The following is a 23,053-nucleotide window of genomic DNA, read 5'->3' as shown; positions in this document are numbered from 1 at the left end:
AAGTACAGAGAGATCCTTGATGAAAATCTGCTCCAGAGCGCTCAGGACCTGAGACTGGGGCGAAGGTTCACCTTCCAACAGGACAATGACCCTAAGCACACAGCCAAGACAACGCAGGAGTGGCTTCGGGAGAAGTCTTGGAATGTCCTTGAGTGTTCCGGACTTGAGCTCATCGAACATCTCTGGAAAGACCTAAAAATAGCTGTGAAGCGATGCTCCACATACAACCCGACAGAGCTTGAGAGGATCTGCAGAGAAGAATGGGAGAAACTCCCCAATTACAGGTGTGCCAAGCTTGTAGCATCATACCCAAGAAGACTCAAGGCTGTAATCGCTGCCAAGGTGCTTCAGCAAAGTACTGAGTAAAGAGTCTGAACACGTATGTACAGTTGAAGTAGGAAGTTGACGTGCACTTAAAACTCGTTTTTCAACCACTCCACAAATTTCTTGTTAACAAACTATAGTTTTGGCAAGTCGGTTAGGACATCTACTTTGTGCATGACACAAGTAATTTTTCAAACAATTGCTTACAGACAGATTGTTTGATTTATAATTCACTGTATCACAAATCCAGCGAGTCATGAGTTTATATACACTAAGTTGACTGTGCCTTTTAACAGCTTGGAAAATTCCAGAAAATTATGTCATGGCTTTAGAAGCTTCTGATAGGCTAATTGACATATTTTGAGTCAATTGGAGGTGTACCTGTGGATGTATTTCAAGGCCTACCTTCAAACTCAGTGCCTCTTTGCTTGACATCATGGGAAAATCAAAAGAAATCAGCTAAGACCTCAGAAAAACAATTTGTAGACCTCCACAAGTCTGGTTCATCCTTGGGAGCATTTTCCAAACGCCTGAAGGTAACACGTTCATCTGTACAAACAATAGTGCGCAAGTATAAACACCATGGGACCACGCAGCCATCATACCCCTCAAGAAGGAGACGTGTTCTGTCTCCTAGAGATGAACGTACTTTGGTGCGAAAAGTACAAATCAATCCCAGAACAACAGCAAAGGACCTTGTGAACATGCTGGAGGAAACAGGTAGAAAATATCTATATCCACAGTAAAACGAGTCCTATATCAACATAACCTGAAAGGCCGCTCAGCAAGGAAGAAGCCACTGCTCCAAAAACCGCCATAAAAAAGCCAGACTAAGGTTTGCAACTGCACATGGGGACAAAGGTCATACTTTTTGGAGAAATGTCCTCTGGTCTGATAAAACAAAAGTAAAACTGTTTGGCCATAATGACCATCGTTATGTTTGGAGGAGAAAGGGGGAGGCTTGCAAGCCAAAGAACACCATCCCAACCGTGAAGCACGGGGGTGGCAGCATCATGTTGTGGGGGTGCTTTGCTGCAGGGGGGACTGGTGCACTTCACAAAGTAGATGGCATCATGAGGAAAGAAAATTTATATATTGAAGCAACATCTCACGACATCAGTTATATCTTGGTCGCAAATGGGTCTTCCAAATGGACAATGACCCCAAGCATACTTCCAAAGTTGTGGCAAAATGGCTTAAGGACAACAAAGTCAAGGTATTGAAGTGGCCATTACAAAGCCCTGACCTCAATCCTATAGACAATCTGTGTACAGAACTGAAAAAGCGTGTGCGCACAAGGAGGCCTGCAAACCTGACTCAGTTGCACCAGCTCTGTCAGGTGGAATGGGCCAAAATTCACCCAATGTATTGTGGGAAGCTTGTGGAAGGCTACCCGAAATGTTTGGCCCAAGTTAAACAATTTAAAGGCAATGCTACCAAATACTAATTGAGTGTATGTAAACTTCTGACCCACTGGGAATGCGATGAAAGAAACAAAAGCTGAAATAAATAATTTTCTCTACTATTATTCTGACATTTCACATTCTTAAAATAAAGTGGTGATCCTAACTGACAGGGAATTTTTACTAGGATTAAATGTCAGGAATTGTGAAACTGAGTTTAAATGTATTTGGCTAAGGTGTATGTAAACTTCCGACTTCAACTGTAAGTGAAGTAATTCAGTTTTTTTTTATATATACATTTGCAAAAATGTAGTAAATTTTTTTTTGTCATTATGGGGTATTGTGTGTAGATAGATGAGGGGAAAAAAACAATTTGATCAATTTTAGAATAAGGCTGTGATGTAACAAAAGTAAAAAAAGTAAAGGGGTCTGAATACTTTCGAAATGCTTTATGACCCGCTGTCTGGTCAGTTTCAGGTTATAGCGTTAAATAACCCCATGAGCAGGTTGCTAAGGTAACAGGTAAAAATATCAGCAAAACTAAAAATGTTCTGTACAATGTGTGGCTGTGTTGGATTCAGACAGTATAGGCTACTATAGGTATGACAACTGCGGCAGAACGTTACCTGTCCATCCTGTATTATTATTTTTAACTTTCATTGTAAATATTAATATTGAATTTTATATATGAACTAAATAGGTCCAAAATATACTTAAATTTGATCTAAACCATCCACACATAATTATATCAGTAGACGAGGTTGAACAGGTTAGTGTAGTTTCACAGTTCACTGTTAGTTGTACTTGTTCATGAGCCTCATCACTCTTGCAAATGAGAACTTGTTCTCAACTAGCCTACCTGGTTAAATAAAGGTGAAATTATGTGAGTATGAAATTCCTCTCTTTCTGAGCAAATGAGTTAACCCTCCCCTTCCTGTGACTATATGGCCGTGTCTGCGTGAGAGACTAGAGATACTGTATCTCAACAGAGCAGACAACTGTTGCAAAGATAATGTCAAACTGACACACACAGAAAGAGCGTTTTCCGCATTGATAATGTTGTGTGCCTTGTAATCCTATACATTTTACAAAGTGGGTTTTCCCCAACTAAAACCGCATTTTTAATGGTCTATATATACTCCCGTGTATGATATATGGAATAAGACATATTCAATAACTCAATCCATATTGTGTTTTCTATTTGCATTTATACTGTAATTAAACATGTATCAAGTTATCCCAAAAATCCTTTAATTATGTGGATGATAATAATAATAATAATGGAACAAGTATTACGCATCGAGGCCTATTTGCACTTCATTTTAGACATTTTTATAGACAAAAACAGTGTCTAGGATAGAGGACAAGGTTAAATTGGGATTTACCTAGATAATCTATTGACTAAAGGGGCGTGACGGAGACTGCGCAATCGTCATCTGGAAAGTTCTCTCATGAGGAGAGTTGGCTAAAGTTTTGCTCCGCGAGAAAAAAGTATAATATCGGATGCTGGTTCTCTCAACTGAGATGTGTACACCACGGTTGAGTAGAGTCGGATAGGGGTTCTCTCAACGGGGATGTCAACGCCACCTTTGAGTATGAGCTATATACATTTGATGGTAAGTTTCTTTCTTCACGCGACACTTGTGTCGGTCGGTGGGATCAAATTGACTGGGAACATTGTTCACACACTGCACGTAGCGATGCCATTCACAAGCCAATGAAACTATCGATGTTGGCCTAATTTTGATCCAAATATATTCTAAGATAAAAATAAAAAAAATATTCAGAATCGATGCGCCATGTGGTCGGGCAGAAAGAATGTCGCGTAAACATGCCAAGCTAAAGGCCTCATAAAGGTGTGACATTTTTGTGTGGCGCCGGTTGAAGCCGGTGTAGCCTACTGTTTGACTAAAGGGCCTATCATAGTACCAAACGTGTACACATATGCACAGCAGTGTTTTATTCTCAGCGCAGCTCAAGCAATTTCTCCAACTGTCAACACATTCAAATGAATAGAGGGAGTTTTGGTCTCAGAGCCGCATACTTAGTCCGGCGTCCCATTGTGAAACATCGAGTAAATCATCGTCGCTGAGATGCGATAGTTGTGACATAGGTACGCGGCTCTGTGACCACCATACACGGGGAACACACAGCCAGAATCCACAACTCCCAACCAACAGGTATCCAGGTGGCATACATTTCCGCTATTCATTTAAGTGTCTTGACAGTTCACACAGAGATTTTTATATATAAGAAATGTCTTGCTGCACTTGCTGCATTTTGTAAATGCAGATCTAAAATTCTTATTGTAATTTCTGCTTGGCATCAGCCATATTATGTGCTTCAGTTGCACTTCTCCACTTGGACGAGGATACATAAACAGGCATTCTATTAGCAGACAGCGCTCAGACTGATGTGCAGTTACTCAGATTTTTTTTTTAAACTCCACATGTAAAGTGTTGGTTTCATGAGCTGAAATAAGACCTCAGAAATGTTTCATTTCAAGCTTATTTCTCTTACATTTTTTTTGCAGAATTTTGTTTACATTCCTGTTAGTGAGCATAGTAGGAATGTCCACCAGAGCTGTTGCCAGATAATAGAATGTTAATTTCTGTCCATTAAGGTTATTTTAGAGAATTTGGCAGTGTGTTCAACTGGCCTCAACCGCATATCGCGTGTAACCATGCCAGCCTAGGACCTGCACATCTGGCTTCTTCACCTGTGGGATCGTCTGAGGAGTATTTCTGTCTGTAATAAAGCCATTTTTGGGGAAAAACTCATTTGGCTTGGCCTGGCTCCCCAGTGGGTGGACATATGCCTTCCAAAGCCCACCCATGGCTGCACCCCTGCCCAATCATGTGAAATCCATAGATTAGGGCCTAATATATTTATTTCAATGGACTGATTTCCTTATATGAACTGTAACTCAGTAAAATCTTGGAAATTATTGCATGTTGCATTTATATTTTTGTTCAGTATACTTTTCTCCAGTACTTTTCTCAGTGTAGCCTACTTTTCTCAGGTAAAATGCAAGATTAACTTCAAGCAAAACATTAGGAAATGTAGCTGGCTACACACTTTCTATGATAAACATTATAAATATGATCACCATGCATAGTGTTAGCAAAATTAGCTTTATTTCATTGCAAGCAATATAAAACACATGAAATGGTTTAAAAGTTCTTTTTTTTTTAAATGATCTGCATTTTGAAAATGTAGATTTCTGAACGCCTCCTGGAATTAGACAAGTATAAATGCTGACGGTCCAATATTCTAGAACACTGTTGTACATACTCATACATGTTTTTTAATCTGATATGCCCTTAAAGTTGTGCAGTTTGTGTACCTCATGCTTAAAATGTTATATATTACAATGAGGTGGCTGCTCCATACGGTATTCTATGCCTATATTTTATTTCCCAGGTGTGCACCTGTTGAAAAATGGCAACAACATATCCTTTAATTTCAACTCTAATCAAATGGTATCTTTTTACAGGGAACAAGGTCGTAGAATATCCACTATGGGGGAAACATGTCATCTTGTGTTCTGTGTAAAATAACTAACCATTATGATCTACTTGTGAAAAGTGATGACTCTGATTACCTACTAAAGTAGCACAGGTCCAGCTCTGTGGCCACAGCTATCATCAAGTCACGGAAATCCCAGACTTCCCATCGGCCTAGGGAGACTAGTTATCAAGCATCTCAGAGCAGGAGTGGTGAAGTCCCCCTATCCATGTGATCTTATTCATTAAGACCTTAAAAGGCAAAACTGTTTCTAGATTAGCACCCCCACTCTGAGAAGTTTGATGTTCAGTGCATTTGAAAAGTATTCAGACCCCTTGACTTTTTCCACATTTTGTTACGCTACAGCCTTTTTCTAAAATTGATCAAATCGTTATTTTCCCTTCATCAACCTACATACAATACCCCATAATGACAAAGCAAAAAATGGTATTTAGACATTTTTGCTAATTGATTACAATTTTTTTATAGAAATATCACGTTTACATAAGTATTCAGACCCTTTATTCAGTACTTTGTTGGGGCACCTTTGGTAGCGATTACAGCCTTAAGTCTTCTTGGGTATGGCGCTACAAGCTTGGCACACCAGGGGAGTTTTTTTCCCATTCTTCTCTGCAGATCCTCTCAAGCCCTGTCAGGTTGGATGGGGAGCGTGGCTGCACAGCTATTTTCAGGTCTCTTCAGAGATGTTAGATCGGGTTCAAGTCCGGGCTCTGGCTGGGGCACTCAAGGACTTTGAGAGACTTGTCCCGAAGCCACTCCTTCGTTGTCTTGGCTGTGTGGTTAGGGTCGTTGTCTTGGCTGTGTGCTTAGGGTCGTTGTCTTGGCTGTGTGCTATGGGTCGTTGTCTTGGCTGTGTGCTTAGGGTCGTTGTCTTGGCTGTGTGCTTAGGGTCGTTGTCTTGGCTGTGTGCTTAGGGTCGTTGTCTTGGCTGTGTGCTTAGGGTCGTTGTCTTGGCTGTGTGCTTAGGGTCGTTGTCTTGGCTGTGTGCTTAGAGTCGTTGTCTTGGCTGTGTGCTTCGGGTCGTTGTCCGCTCTGGAGCAGGTTGTGATCAAAATTCTCTCTTCACTTTGCTCCGTTCATCTTTTACCCTTTTTCTCATCAATCTACACACAATACCCCATAATGAAAAAGTGAAAACAGGTTTTTAGAGATGTTTGCCAAATGTATTAAAAATAAAAGACAGAAATATCTTATTTACATAAATATTGAGACATTTTGATATGGGACTTGAAATTGAGCTCAGGTGAATCCTGTTTCCATTGGTCATCCTTGAGATGTTTCTACAACTTAATGTGAGTCAACCAGGGCGACAGTTCACTTTCCAACAAGACAACGACCCTAACCACACAGCCAAGACAACGCAGGAGTGGTTTCGGGACAAGTCTCTGAATGTCCTTGAGTGGTCCAGCAAGAGCCCGGATTTGAACCCGATGGAACATCTCTGGAGAGACCTGAAAATAGCTGTGCAGCGGCGCTCCCCAATCAACCTGACAGAGCTTGAGAGGATCTGCAGAAAAGAATGGGAGAAATTCCCCAAATACAGGTGTGCCAAGCTTGTAGCGTCATACCCAAGAAGACTTGACTGTAATTGCTGCCAAAGGTGCCCCAACAAAGTACTGAATAAAGGGTCTGGATACTTATTTAAATGTGATATTTCCAGGGTTTAATTTTGCTAAAACTTCTACAAACCTGTTGTTGCTATGTCATTATGAGGTATTGTGTAGATTGAAGGGGGGGGGGGGGGGGACAAATTAATCAATTTTAGAATCAGGCTGTAATGTGGAAAAAGGTAAGGGATCTGAATACTTTTACTGAATGCACTGTATACAGCCTCTGGGCTACAACTCAAGCAAATGTGTTTAAAGTTCAAGATGTTTGCATCAGTTGTTATATTGTGCTGTAGGAGGTTGTATATCTCTGACACTACCACATGTGTTATTATCACAAATGTGGGTCAAGTTATTAAGCTTTCATGGCAGGAGAATGTTTCCAATATATGACATTGTTTGCCACTGATCCTATTTACTCATTTATGAAGGATTTAAATCAGTTGAGGTTGTACTCAAGAATACTTGTTTATTAGCCTCAGTGCCTTCTCAAAAGTAGGCCTATATAGTTTTTGTATTTTATTAGCGGGTAAAGCAGAAGCTACTGCAAAATGAAAAAAATAGCTGTATTTCGTTTGAATGCATTCAGTTGTGCAACTGAGTAGGTATCCCCTTTCCTCTTCCTCGGATTAAACCAGATCGAACGTTAGAAAATACACAACATGAATGTAGAAGTGGGCCTGCATCACAAGGATAGACCTACATTTAAAATAAATAAACCTTATGCCTTAAAGCCCCAGTTGAGTCAAAACGTGATTTTCTGTGTTTTATATACGCTGAGTATACCAAACATGAGTTACACCTTCTTAATACTGAGTTGCCCCCCCCCCCCCCCCCCCCAATTTGCCCTCAGAAGAGCCTCAATTCACAGGGACATAGGTGGTGTACCATTCTTGATACACACGGGTCACTGTTGAGTGTGAACCCCAGCAGCGTTGCAGTTCTTTACATACTCAAACCGGTGCGCCTGGCACCTACTACACTGTTCAAAGGCACTTGCATATTTTGTCTTGCCCATTCACCCTCTGAATGGCACATATACACAATCCATGTCTCAAGCCTTAGAAATCCTTCTTCAACCTGTGTCCTCCCCTTCATCTACACTGGTTTTAAGTGGATTCAAAAAGTGACATCAATAAGGGATCATAGCTTTCACAAGGATTCACCTGGTCAGTCTGTCATGGAAAGGGTAACATCTAATTATGGTATCCTGGAAACACTGACCAACCCTGTCAATAATTCCTCCCTGGTTTATTCATTCGTTTTCATTCGTTTTCAAACAACAAAATATTCAAGGTGCTGCCCACTATATTCCAACTATAGAATTAGAATAATCATTATATTCTGTGATTCCAACAGTTCACCAATTATATGGGCTTAGAGTTTTTTGCCCATATCATGCTGCGTGGCACAGTGTGGACGTTTCTAATAAAAGTGCAGAAATGGTTTAAAATGATGAATGATCTTTGTTTGGAGTTGGATTGAACAGTATAGATGGAGAAAGCCCCATTTGAAATCACTTATAATTTGTGTTGCCACCCTATGGTCATGAACTTCTCATAAAGCATATTTAGAACTTTTATTATCCAAAAACATAAAATATCGTCAAATACCATCATACCGTCAAATATTGTGAAATGATATTTTGTCCATATTGCCCAGCTGTACTATATGAGGTTGGAATAATATTGTGAAAATTATGATAATGCCCTTTTAGTTTAAGAGCTGTTTGAATAGACTGCCTGAAATTTCAGCCTGTTTTGGTGGGATGGAGTTTTGGCCTTCCATGGTGCCATCACCAGGCGGTAAATTGAGTTAATAAACCAATAAAAAAGACTGTTCCAAACCTCTCTGCCAATAACAGCTAATTTTCTTCTCTTACATTGGAATCCTTTGTTCTACTGCTACAATTGTTTTGTCTAAGCAGGTCCTGATATCCTCATCTCACAGCACCAATGTTCTGTAAACACCAGAGAGAATCCCACAACATCAGAAAGTCTGAAAGTTTCACACGATACAATAATCATCTGTGTCCTCTGTTCTTTCGTCTGACGTCAATACTATGAACATTGAAGTCTAGCAACCCTCATCTTTGCACAAAGACACTGGCAGAATCATCAAATCAAAGTTTAATGGTCAAATGCACATATTTAGCAGATGTTATTGCTGGTGTAGTGAAATGCTTGTGTTCCTAACACGAACAGTGCAGTAGTATTCAACAATTCACAACAATACACATCTAAAAATAAAATAATGGAAATTATAAATATTAGATCGAGCAATGTCAGTGGCATTGACTAAAATACAGTAGAATAGAATACAGTATATACATATGAGATGAGTAAAGCAATATGTAAACATTTATTAAAGTGACTAGTGTTCCATTATTAAAGTGGCCAGTGAATCCAAGTCTATGTATATAGGGCAGTCGCAGGGTTGCATAACCGGGTGGAAGCCGGCTAGTGATGGCTATTTAACAGTCTGATAGCCTTGAGATAGAAGCTGTTTTTCAGTATCTCGGTCCCAGCTTTCATGCACCTGTACTGACCTCGCCTTCTGGATGATAGCGGGGTGAACAGGCCGTGGCAGACCACCCTCTGGAGACCACTGCGGTTGCGGGCGGTGATACAGCCTGACAGGATGCTATTATCTACAGAAAGAATACATGCTGACATTCATATACAGTTGAAGTCGGAAGTTTACATACACTTTAGCCAAATACATTTAACCCACCTGGCCAACATCCGGTGAAATTGCAGTGCGCAAAATTCAAACTACAGAATTATAAATATTTAACCTTCATAAAATCACAAGTGTAATACATCAAAATGAAGCTTAACTTCTTGTTAATCCAGTCGCTGTATCAGATTTCAAAAAGGCTTTACGGCGAAAGCACACCATGCGATTATCTGAAGACAGCGCCCCGCATACAAAAGCATGAAAAACATATTTCAACCAGGCAGGTGCACCAGAAGTCAGAAATAGCGATTATAATAAATGCCTTACCTTTGATCTTCTTCTGTTGGCACTCCAAAAGGTCCCAGATACATCACAAATTGTCCTTTTGTTCGAAAATGTCCTTCTTTATATCCATAAAAACTCATTTTAGCTGGCGCGCTTCCGTCAATAGTCCACCCAGTTTCGCTCCATCAAAATGCATACAAAATTAATCCCAAACGTTACTAATAAACCTTAGGTACCCTAATACGTAAATAAACACAATTTAAGACTCGTTATTGTCTTCCTCCACTCGCTTGGAAACACTACAGCCAAAATGAGAGCCGCCTAGAAAAACCACAATTTCTGGCTCATTCATTCTGGCTTATTTTAACAGTTTTAGAAACTTTAGAGTGTTTTCTATCCAAATCTACCATTATCTGCATATCTTTTCTTCTGGGTCTGAGTAACAGGCAGTTTACTTTTGGCACGCTTTTCATCCGGACGTGAAAATACTGCCCCCTACCCAAGAGGTTAAACTCAGTTTTTCACAATTCCTGACATTTAATCCTAGTAAAAATTCCCAGTTTTAGGTCAGTTAGGATCACCACTTTATTTAAGAATGTGAAATGTCAGAATAATAGTAGAGAGAACTATGTATTTCAGCTTTTATTTCTTTCATCACATTCCCAGTGGTTCAAAAGTGTACATACACTCAATTGTCCATTTGGAAGACCCATTTGCAACCAAGCTTTAACTTCCTGACTGATGTCTTGAGATGTTGCTTCAATATATCCACATTTTCTTTCCTCATGATGCCAGCTATTTTGTGAAGTGCACCAGTCCCTCCTGCAGCAAAGCACCCCCACAACATGATGCTGCCACCCCCATGCTTCATGGTTGGGATGGTGTTCTTCGGCTTGCAAGCCTCCCCCTTTTTCCTCCGAACATAACAATGGTCATTATGGCCAAACAGTTCTATTTTTGTTTCATCAGACCAGAGGACATTTCTCCAAAAAGTATGATCTTTGTCCCCATGTGCAGTTGCAAATTAGGACTCGTTTTACTATGGCTATATATACTTTTGTACCTGTTTCCTACAGCATCTTCACAAGGTCCTTTGCTGTTGTTCTGGGATTGATTTGCACTTTTTGCACCACAGCACGTTCATCTCTAGGACACAGAACGCGTCTCCTTCCTGAGCGGTATGACGGCTGTGTGGTCCCATGGTGTTCATACTTGCATACTATTGTTTGTACAGATGAACGTGGTACCTTCAGGCATTTGGAAATTGATCCCAAGGAAGAACTAGACTTGTGGAGGTCTACAATGTTTTTTCTGAGGTCGTAGCTGATTTCTTTTGATTTACCCATGATGTCAAGCAAAGAGGCACTGAGTTTGAAGTTAGGCATTGAAATACTACCACAGGTACACCTTCAATTGACTCAAATGATGTCAATTAGCCTATAAGAAGCTTCTTAAGCCATGACATAGTTTTCTGGAATTTTCCAAGCTGTGTATGTAAACTTCTGACCCACTGGAATTGTGATTAAGTGAAATAATCTGTCTGGAAACAATTGTTGGAAAAATGAATTGTGTCATGCACAAAGTAGATGTCATAATCAACTTGCCAAAACTATAGTTTGTTAACAAAATGTATGGTTTGGTTGAAAAACAAGTTTTAATGACTCCAACCTAAGTGTATGTAAACTTCCGACTTCAACTGTATATGGCTAATATAACACGGCTAAGGGCTGTTCTTACGTACGACGCAAAGCTGAGTGCCTGGATATAGCCCTTAGCTGTGGTATATTGGCCATACATCACAAACCATTGAGGTGCCTTATTGCTATTATAAACTGGTTACCAACGTAATTAGAGAAGTATGTACATGTTTTGTCATACCCATGGTATACGGTCTGATATACCATGGCTGTCAGCCAATCAGGATTCAGGGTTCGAATCATCCAGTTTATTATTCTGTCTAGCTGTCACGTAGCGTCTTGTCTGGAATGTGCTTGGGTTTTAATTTGTTCAGCAGGTTTGTAGGAAGGCCATATTTGGACATACTCCACTGTAACGTACAGGTGAATACAGGTTGCTAAATTGGGTGTGCCCATGTATCTTGTGACTCAGCGGCAGTTCCAAAGGGATTAGTGGGGAAATTGCAAACACCGTCCTTATTTGTCTTTAGCTGATAAATACAGTACGCACACAGGCCTAGTTCAACCATATGAAGACCTAGGCTGTAGAACATTTCTACCTCATATTTACACTGGCAACATTATTTTTCAGTGATCTTATTAATTCAGCATGTGTCTGCTTGGAGATTAATTTAAACCCATTGGAACAGTTTCAAAATCATGTTTGTGTAACTACAGAAATGACTAATCATTAGGCTTGCTTCACTTATAGTTGAAGTGACAGGGATAAGAAAGACCGGGTTTAACATATCTTCCATGTTCACTGTGTAAGAGGCTGCGTTTAGAGGCATCCCAATTCTGATCTTTTCCCAATTAATAGCAAGAGATCAGGATTGGGGTGCTTTTAAATGCAGCCTAAAATAACTACATTCTCAATGACTGGCAACTTGCTGATGTCTCATTTTCTACACATCACATTAAATGGCATATTAGTAGTCAACCATGTCTCAATATTTAAGTGAGAGATTTATGAGCCGTCTCCAATATGGCCGTTGATGGAAATTCCCATCTATTGCTTCCCCTCTTCCACAGCAGCTGAACTTTGTATTTGTTTTGCTAGAGAGTCAGTGGTGTGATCAGGAATGAAATTATATTGGTCCTGTTATTAAACCTAAGTGTTGCAAACTATGATGTCATTTGAACAAGGAGCTCTGTATGTACAAAAGCTAAGAAATTGCTTTGCTAACAAGGTTTGGATGATCTCCAAAATATTCTGGGATTGGGATTTTGCCCTTCCCTTGTTACTCATTAATATGGAACCTAGAGGTATTCCCGGTTTTATTGTAAAGTCAATAATGGCATTGTACTGTGTAGACTACACTGTTTCCTGTGCATATGACAAAAAAAAGTTAGATTTGATAATGCCATATTGTGAGACAATAAATAACTAGCTCTACAATGCAGATTTGCTAACCCACTTTGATTACACTTTGCTTAGATGCTATGGGTGTCTACAGGAAACAAGGGGACAACTGGATGACAGTGTGTTTTTAATACAAGCTGTTCATCTTTATCTAAGGTTGTCCTCATCTGGGCCCTCAACCCCATGGCGGCAGCTCAATCTGGCCTTGAGTTGACACAGACAGGAGGCAGCGTCAGGAACAGGAAACAGCGGGACATCTCATGCAGGGAAAACCTGGAGTACCCACATGACAACATCTGCTGTTTGAATTGCCCAGCTGGTGAGACAAATGAAGATTTGAGATCCACAGTGTATGCATCCGAAATGGTACCCTATGCTATTCCTTATATAGCACTGTGACCAGAGCCCTATGGGCCTTGGTCTAAAGTAGTGTACTATATAGGGAATAGGGTGCTATTTGGGACTTAACTAGTCACAAGCTGAAATCCATAATGGGAACTACTGAAGCAAGTTTGACCTCGTAATGACTTTGGTTATATGGCTACAGTAATGAATATTCAGTTGACCGTCAAGTGTCTGCTTTATGTACAGACCACTGTTGTTTCTCTATGGCCTCAGGTAAATATGTCAAAGCGTACTGCACGGGTGCCTTGGAGAAAGGAACATGTGAGGACTGTGACCTCGACACATACACAGAGCATGACAACGGACTGCCACAGTGCTTAAAGTGCACGAAGTGTCGCTCAGGTAAATTCTATTTGACGATGACGTTATGCCATTTAAAATGAATGACAAAACAGAGCCGACATCAGCAGTTCTACTCTGTGATGCTTTATGAATGCAGGCCATGCTCTTTGTGTCTTCAACATGCCAAACTCTGTGTTCCTGTCACAGATCAGGTAACCACAAAGACATGCACCATCACTCAGAACACAGAGTGCCAGTGTAAACCAGGGTATTTCTGTGCCCCTGACCAAGCCTGTGAGGTGTGCAAAAAGTGCTCACGGTAGGTCCATAGAATATTTGAGCATACTCACTCACTGATACTTGACAAACTAACTTCCATTAGATTATCATTAAACATTACAAAATGAAGAATGTTCACCTTACACATTCCATATCTTTTTATTTTTAAAATGTATTTTTGTTGAAACCCTCTTCTCCCAGATGTAAAGACAATGAGGTGAGGGTGAAGAACTGCACCACTACGTCCAACACGGTCTGTGAGACCAGACTGCCCACATCCAGCACCATCTCAGGTAAAACTCCAGGCCCAGGTACAGCATACATCACCTTCCTGCATGCTCTGTTGTGTCGTTATTTTTGTAAATATTAATGTTGAGTGTATTTGATAATTGACTTTCTGAATATAAAGGGACAATCTGGGATTCAAACAGCAAACTGCTAATTTGGAAAACAGCAGACGGATGTGGTTGTGACAATTTTCTCTCTATGGAAACAGTAGTTGTGATTGTGGTGGCAGTACTGGGTATCACTGCTGCACTTGCCGGTGTCTATTGGATGAGGCGAAAGCCCTTTAAAAGGACAGGTAAGGTCATTTTATATAAAATAAATACCTTTGCTTTCAATGGTGAAGGCTCAGGCTGTGTTCCAAATAGCACCCTATCCATAGCTCTGGGTGTGTTCCAAATGGCACCCTATTCCATATACAGTGGGGCAAAAAAGTATTTAGTCAGCCACCAATTGTGCAAGTTCTCCCACTTAAAAAGATGAGAGGCCTGTAATTTTCATCATAGGTACACTTCAGCTATGACAGACAAAATGAGAAAAAAAATCCAGAAAATCACATTGTAGGATTTTTTATGAATTTATTTGCAAATTATGGTGGAAAATAAGTATTTGGTCAATAACAAAAGTTTATCTCAATACTTTGTTATATACCCTTTGTTGGCAATGACAGAGGTCAAACGTTTTCTGTAAGTCTTCACAAGGTTTTCACACACTGTTGCTGGTATTTTGGCCCATTCCTCCATGCAGATCTCCTCTAGAGCAGTGATGTTTTGGGGCTGTTGCTGGGCAACACGGACTTTCAACTCCCTCCAAAGATTTTCTATGGGGTTGAGATCTGGAGATCCAGGGCCTTGAAATGCTTCTTACGAAGCCACTCCTTCGTTGCCCGGGCGGTGTGTTTGGGATCATTGTCATGCTGAAAGACCCAGCCACATTTCATCTTCAATGCCCTTGCTGATGGAAGGAGGTTTTCACTCAAAATCTCACGATACATGGCCCCATTCATTCTTTCCTTTACACGGATCAGTCGTCCTGGTCCCTTTGCAGAAAAACAGCCCCAAAGCATGATGTTTCCACCCCCATGCTTCACAGTAGGTATGGTGTTCTTTGGATGCAACTCATCATTCTTTGTCCTCCAAACACGACGAGTTGAGTTTTTACCAAAAAGTTCTATTTTGGTTTCATCTGACCATATGACATTCTCCCAACCTTCTTCTGGATCATCCAAATGCTCTCTAGCAAACTTCAGACGGGCCTGGACATGTACTGGCTTAAGCAGGGGGACTGTTTGAGGTTGTGGACAGGTGTCTTTTATACTGATAACAAGTTCAAACAGGTGCCATTAATACAGGTAACGAGTGGAGGACAGAGGAGCCTCTTAAAGAAGAAGTTACAGGTCTGTGAGAGCCAGAAATCTTTCTTGTTTGTAGGTGACCAAATACTTATTTTCCACCATAATTTGCAAATGAATTCATAAAAAATCCTACAATCTGATTTTCTGGATTTTTTTTCTTGTTTTGTCTATCATAGTTGAAGTGTACCTATGATGAAAATTACTTGCACAATTGGTGGCTGACTAAATACTTTTTTGCCCCACTGTATAGTGCACTACTTTTGGCCAGAGCCCTATATGCCCTGGTCAAAAGTAGTGCACTATAAAGAGAATAGGGTGCCATTCAGAGGACACACAGCCTCAAAGCTTTGAATCTCACTGCGTCTTAAGGCTGTCAACAGAACAGTCAATATTGTACCTGGATGTAAAGTGCCGTGTCTGAGTCACATTTCCTCTGTTGCAGACACCCAGAATAATCCCAGTGGGACGCTAAAAGTTGTGGTGGTGCGTCAGTCAGTCTCATTCAAATGTTATTTTCACATTCAGTGTCACTCAATCAGCACTGCATATCGAATTTGATTAATTCTGATAAAATTATTGAGAGATGAGCTGATAAAATTACACACATTTTGTGAGAACATGGCAAACGGCACCATTGAACAGCAAAAAATGTTCCTCATTAGACAACATCATTTTTCATATTTTGCAGGATGATCAAAATAACAGGTCAATTGAGGAGAGGCAGAACAACCAGAATGCTGTGCTGGATGACACACAGCTCTATCCCTTGCTGGAGCAGACCCAGGCGGTGGGTGCCAAAGCCTCAGAGGATGAGGACAATGGACTGGGCGACAGTCTACCCAACACCACCAACTCCTCTCAGTCCAGTCTGTCTGCACTACCCTCAGCCCCCCTCCCCAGATCCTCCCCGCTTCCCAGCCCTTCGGCCAAGAGGCAGCCTGGCTCTTCGGCTGGGGTGAGAGCAGCTGCTCTGGTCATGCTCAGGCTAACTTACCTTCCCCTGTCTTCCCCCAAGCTCTTTTCTAACTCCATCCTTATAGTTAATTTAGTACTCATCCTATTCTGGATCTGGTCTTACTTTCTATTCTCTGCTCCATTAACTTACTGTTTGTTGAAAGCCACAGTTGTCTGATGTATGATAGCATTAGTACACTCACTTAATAATTAATCTTACGGTCAAATGGACGCTTAGCAACCATGTCCCATTTTGAAGTAGTGCTACTCTCTTTGCACCATCTTGACGAAGACTTACTAGGTCGGTCACCAGTCTTTTCTAGTGTGCATTTTTAGACATGTTTTTGAAGATTTGCTGAACTATTGCTAATGGCCAAGCCCAAGCACAAACAGTGCCTTCAGAATGTAGTCATACCCTTTGACTTATTCCACATTTTGTTGTGTTACAGCCTGAATTCTAAATGGATTAAATCATTGTTTTACTCTCACCCATCTACACACAATACCCCATAATGACAAAGTGAAAACATGTTTTTAGAAATGTTTGCTAATTTATTAAAAATGAAATACAGACATATCTAATTTACATGAGACACCCCTGAGTCCGACTACAGCTGTAAGTCTCTAAGATATTTCCACACCTGGATTTTCCAATATTTGCACATTATTCATTTCACAATACTTCAAGCTGAGTTAGGAAGGACACCTGTATCTTTGTAGTGACTGGGTGTCTTGATACACCATCCAAAGTGTAATGAATAACTCCACCATCCTCAAAGGGATATTCAGTGCTTGCTTTTTTGCTTTTCTAGCAATAGGTGCCCTTTGCGAAGCATTGGAAAACCTCCCTGGTCTTTGGTTGAATCTGTGTGTGAAATGCACTGCTCGACAGAGGGACCTTACAATTATCTGTATGTGTGGGGTATAGAGGTAAGGTAGTCATTCAAATCATGTTCAACACTTTGATTGCACATGGAGTAAGTCCATGCAACTTATTATGTGAGTTGAGCACATTTTTATTTCTGAACTTATTTAGGCTTGCAAAGGGGTTGAATGCTTATTGACTCAAGACATTTCAGATTTTCTTTTTTTAATTAATTTGCACAAAACATGTTTTGAAACAGCCTATAATGTGGAAGTATTTTGTTTTGGCCAGTGACAAAAAAAAACTAAGTTTAATCAATTTTCAATTCAGGCTGTAACACAACCAAATGTAGAAAAAGTCCAGGGGTGTCGATACTTTCTGAAGGCATTGTAAATGTGATTTATAGATGAACATGCAGGGTCAAGGAAGGGACTAAGGGCAGAGACAAGAAGCCCAGAGCTGTTGTAGAGGTCCTTCACCTACCCTCTTGCGTGACCCTCCAAGAGTTAACTTCAGAGCTAGTGCACAGGCCTAAATAAGGAGCCAAACTTCTGTTTTAGGATTCATAACTGACCATGTTTCTTTATTTGTATTTATTTTAGGAAAATGTCCTCATAAAACTGGTTCCTTTGAATGGTGAGAGTATACCCTCTATTTTATGGTTTTAGACTAGTTAATAACATAAAAGAACATGTATCCTAAGTTGATAATACACTATTGAATGGTGGGCTTGGATGTCATGGTCTTGACATGCCTTTTTGTTTTCAGGTGATGAGTCCTTGAAGAAAAGTTTTGAACTTTTTGAAGAGCTGGATGTTCACTACCATAACAGATTCTTCAGGCACATCGGACTCTCTGACAATGCTATAAAAAGCTCTGTGCACCTTCATCCTGAAGATCGAGTCTATGAACTGTTGAAAGTATGGTTGGAGAAGGTGGGCATGGACGCTGACATGAATGACCTAATCAAAGCGTTACTTTATTTTGGCCAAAGGTTATCAGCAGAAAATATTATTTCAAAAGCCATTGAAAATGGTTATTATGAATATGCAGAAAATGAAAAGTGAATGTATGCCTGCTTCTACGGAGTTATGGGGAAAATACAAAAAATATTTGGATGAGATGTACAGTATGAGTCAGAACTGAGCCATATGTGTGTCGTTAAATGATCCAAGGTACTTGCTGTGACAGGCCTATTGGCTTGCTGTTGAGTCATTTCCTCTGTACAGTTTCACACAGTGAACTGTTAGGCTATGCACTGGCTAGTGACTAGAGCTGGTGGTGGATGTTTAGAGTAGAGTATCACAACTTCAGTCCTCCAGTACCCCTAACGGCACACATTTCTGTTTTAGCCCTGGACAAGCACAGCTGATTCAACTTGTCAATTAATCATCAAGCCCTCAATGAGTTGAATCAGGTGAGTTTGTAATGGACTACAGCAAAAAGTTGTTCTTTTGGAGTTACTGGAGGACTGGGAAACACTGCTGTAGGGGAACGGGATAATATACACCGGATGTTGTCTACGCTGACAGTGCATAGTGATCGGGCCATTATGGAATGCACTGATCAAGGCATGGACAGGCCTGACTGTATTTTAACCCTATTACTTTTGACCAGGGCTCTGTTCAAAAGCAATGCACTATATAGGAAATAGGGTGGCATTTGGAAAGTACTCCCAGTGGTGTCTCTTGAAGAGTTGGCAATGAATGTAATACACCTATTTACACATGATCAAAAAATACAGGTAATTATGAGATTTAAAAATATATTTTGGTATTGTAGAGCAATTTATTGGTTGTTGTGGTTGTTTATTTGTATTGATGATGAACCTTGATACTTTTATCTCAATTTGACTTCATCAGGAAATGAAATGCTGTCACTGTCCACGATATTGCTACAAAGTTCTGTCTTAACACTGATGATAATGCCAAAGTTCCAGTTGCTCCTTAAGCAAAAAATGTATGTCGAGTCTTGTTTTTATTTTATTTTTTACAGATTTTGATTTATTTGAAGGATGTTTCAGTGTAACCAAGTGTTTAAAATGGCATTGACCATTTGGTATTTGTAAATGGGCAATGTTGATCAGGTCATGAGTTCAGAGCAGCTGGTTTCCACTAGGTGGCGCTATCTATGGAAATAATCTAGTCTTCTGCTGTCTAATGATGAGCTGCTATTCCCAGCCTGTAGTACTGTACACTGTATTTAGTGATGTAGTATTTAGCATGGCCTTTTTAATGTTGATGGAATGAGTGAGGTTAGTCTCTCATGATTGCAAAAGACAATCTTCTCTCTACATTGTTAGCTATGTTCTTGTCTTCACAGATTGCCCCTCAAGACAGTTTCACTAACATTCAAGTATTTTCTTCATATCTCCTCTGTTACCGTTTACAGAATATTTCCTTGAGTTGAATCCAAAGTGCAGTTGCCTTGCCAGTGTCATTTTTAATATAACATTTCACACATGATGTATGTCAATATTTATTATTGTATGTCGCTGTTCTTTACAACTAAATATTATTTTTGATAAAATTGATGGTAATGCGTCAGTTTTGAAACAAATATTCTATTAAAATTTAAATGTTATGCCCTTTTCTAAATATGTCTAAATGTTTCACGTGGATATCACTTGAGTATGCTTTTTGACATCAAAGAGAGAACATCATGGATTGTTCTGTTGACATGTTCTTTGATGTCATAATTGTGTGTTAATCCAAAAGGTCATTCTGAATCAATACATTGTCAGATTAATAATATATTTATTTTGTATAGGTAGCTCTTTCAATTACATGTTGAATCTCAAAGTTGCTTTTAAAAAGGAAAACAAAATAACTATTTCACAAAACAAATGTAGGAGGATCTGGTAGTTCTTGGGTGATGGTCATCCACAGCTTTAGTACCTTTCTCAACTTCTTATCTTCTGTCTTGAGAGGAGGGAGCATAGATGGTACAGCCAGGCAGGGAGGTAGAGACATCTGACAGACAGGCCCCGGAGCTCTTCATCGGGCACCTTGTCATTTTCGATAGTCACAGCTCCTCTGTAGATCAGCACCCACCTGGGTGATGCTTCGGCAGCTGTAAAAAGTACTGGTAAGACCACCACACCTCAACAATAGAAGCAAGCCTGGACTCAGCACCTGTACTTGGTGTGAGGATGGCAAACAACACTTAATTTGACTTAAACCACTGCACCGCCAGGCAGCTCATCCAGCTGACTGGCATTACATTGTGCAATGCCAGAAGATTGGTGAGCTTCAGGAACCACCAACGCAGAGGCAAGACCATCCCGGAGAGAAAACAGAAATATGCAGAGTGATGTGTCTTCGAACAGTGATGTTTATTCTCAGAATAATGTATTTTCTCAGAGCAGTTGTGTCTTCTCAGAACATGTGATAGTCCAGCAGGTGGCAGTGGCACACAGTTCCCTACAGGGAATGATTCTACCCATGTGTCTGTAGCAACAGGGAATGACCCTGCCCATGTGTCTGTAGCTACAGGGAATGACCCTACCCATGTGTCTAGTGACAGAGAATGACCTTACCCGGGTGTATGTAGCTACAGGGAATGATTCTACCCATGTGTCTGTAGCAACAGGGAATGAAACTACCCATGTGTCTGTAGCTACAGGGAATATTCCTACCCATGTGTCAGCGGCAACAGGAACTGAGCAACAGGAGAGCACATCCTCCTCACAGAGCAAAACCAAAGCTGTGGAACTGGGGCAAGTCAGCCAAGCCACAGCTCTAGACCCTCCTGAGTCCATTACACATGGAGACTACTTCCTGTGTTTGCGGATGGTTGTTTAAAATGTTTTCCAATTAGTCTGTTTTTGATGTTGGGAGAAGGGGTGGGTTTTCTTCAGATTCTTGGATACTTGTAATCTGCTTTTGTTATTTGGAATCCCCAGCTTGCCTCATCTTTCCAACAAAATAATAAAAGTGACTGTTCTTCTGCACTTTTAAAGGTGTCATTCTACTCACGTATGTTAGTAATGAGCGGTAATAATTTGAGACTATTAGGTTTGGTAATTTCTTCATGAGTTGCATTTTCCACCTGTTGGTCTCTACCTTTATATTTATGTGAATTACCATTTTCATCTGTATTTTCTGGTAAGAAACTCATTGGTTTGTCATTGTCTTCGACAGTTTTTCCATCTTTACTATCTCCATATGGCTTAGCCAGTAATGTATTTGTTGCGGAGTCAGTAAAAGCATTTCCAGGAGCTTGGAGATAAGAAGAATCTGTAACATTATCTTCATTATGAACAAGAATTCTATCTGAATATCTCTTTAAACCTGTACAATGAATCAATCCCCACACAAGGAGGCAGCTAAGATGAGTCTACACTGAGTGTACAAAATATTAAGAACACCTTCCTAACATTGAGTTGCATATTCTTGATATGGATCATTCTTGATAAACACGGGAAACTGTTGAGCGTGAAAAACCCAGAGTTGCAGTTCTTGACACAAAACGGTGTGCCTGGCACCAACTACCATACCCCGTTCAAAGGCACTTAAATATTTTGTCTTGCCTTTTCACCCTCTGAATGGCACACACACAATCCATGTCTCAAAGCTTGGAAATCCTCCTTTAACCTCTCCTCCCCTTCATCTACACTGATTGAAGTGGATTTAATAACAAGTTGCATCAATAAGTGAGCATAGCTTTCACCTAGATTTACCTGGACAATCTATGTAAAGGAAAGAAAGGTGTTCATAATGTTTTGTATACTTAATGTATGTCTACGGTATTCAATATGATCCTTTTCATCCTCAGACGTCTGGTCACACTTTATTTGGATAGTCTGGATAGTTCATCACTATCAACAAACTTATCTGTTGATAAGCAACTGTTTGCTAATGTAAAAATGTGGGTAAGGTTAGGTTTATAATAAGGGTTAGAGCTAGGGTAAGGAGTAAGTTGAGAGTTAGGGATAGGGCTAGGTTTAGTAGATACAGTGACTTGCGAAAGTATTCACCCTCCTTTGCATTTTTTCTATTTTGTTGCCTTACAACCTGGAATTAAAATACATTTTTGGGCAGTTTGTATCATTTGATTTACACAACAAGCCTACCACTTTGAAGATGCAAAATATGTTTTATTCTGAAACAAACAAGAAATAAGACAAAAAATATCAGAAAACTTGACCGTGCATAACTATTCACCCCCCCAAAGTCAATGCTTTGCAGAGCCACTTTTTGCAGCAATTACAGCTGCAAGTCTCTTGAGGTATGTCTCTATAAGCTTGGCACATCTAGCCACTGGGATTTTTGCCCATTCTTCAAGGCAAAACTTATCCTTCAAGTTGGATGGGTTCCGCTGGTGTACAGAAATCTTTAAGTCATACCACAGATTCTCAATTGGATTGAGGTCTGGCCTTTGACTCGGCCATTCCAAGACATTTAAATGTTTCCCCTTAAAACACTTGAGTGTTGCTTTAGCAGTATGCTTGTAATGCTGAAAGGTGAACCTTCGTCCCAGTCTCAAATCTCTGGAAGACTGAAACAGTTTTCCCTCAAGAATTTCGCTGTATTTAGTGCCATCCATCATTCCACCGGTCTAATGTTCTTTGCTTGTGTTTCCTGGCCCAAGCAAGTCTCTTCTTCTTATTGGTGTCCTTTAGTAGTGGTTTCTTTTCAGCAATTTGACCATGAAGGCCTGAAGCTGTGTGCCAGAAAAGGAAAGAACTGATCCCAGCCATGAAAGCAGCCAGAGCACGTGAGTACATTGTTTACATCCGCTATGACAGGCTCATTGTCTACCC

General features: G+C 40.2%; 1 protein-coding gene across 8 annotated transcripts; it reads left to right on the top strand.

The window, feature by feature from the left end:
* The first annotated feature begins 3,126 nt into the window (after positions 1–3,126).
* Positions 3,127–19,886, top strand: LOC139389948 (tumor necrosis factor receptor superfamily member 10B-like). Of its 8 annotated transcripts, none has more exons than XM_071136992.1 (10): positions 3,127–3,343; positions 13,022–13,184; positions 13,484–13,612; positions 13,760–13,871; positions 14,033–14,124; positions 14,328–14,414; positions 15,913–15,953; positions 16,159–16,257; positions 17,892–17,925; positions 18,058–19,886. In XM_071136992.1, exons 1-10 carry the CDS (start codon positions 3,302–3,304, stop codon positions 18,354–18,356), a joined length of 1,098 nt encoding a protein of 365 aa, XP_070993093.1. In that variant the 5' UTR covers positions 3,127–3,301; the 3' UTR covers positions 18,357–19,886. The 8 variants fall into 8 exon arrangements, with proteins under 8 accessions (XP_070993093.1, XP_070993091.1, XP_070993090.1 ...); XM_071136990.1 differs by having other exon boundaries at positions 14,331–14,414; positions 16,159–16,425; positions 18,058–19,866; XM_071136989.1 differs by having other exon boundaries at positions 16,159–16,425; positions 18,058–19,866.
* Positions 19,887–23,053: the final 3,167 nt, after the last annotated feature.

This window comes from Oncorhynchus clarkii, chromosome 30 (assembly GCF_045791955.1).
Source record: "Oncorhynchus clarkii lewisi isolate Uvic-CL-2024 chromosome 30, UVic_Ocla_1.0, whole genome shotgun sequence".
NCBI lineage: Eukaryota > Metazoa > Chordata > Actinopteri > Salmoniformes > Salmonidae > Oncorhynchus > Oncorhynchus clarkii.
Note: the sequence above shows the minus strand (reverse complement) of the source record. Positions and strands in the feature narration are given on the sequence as shown.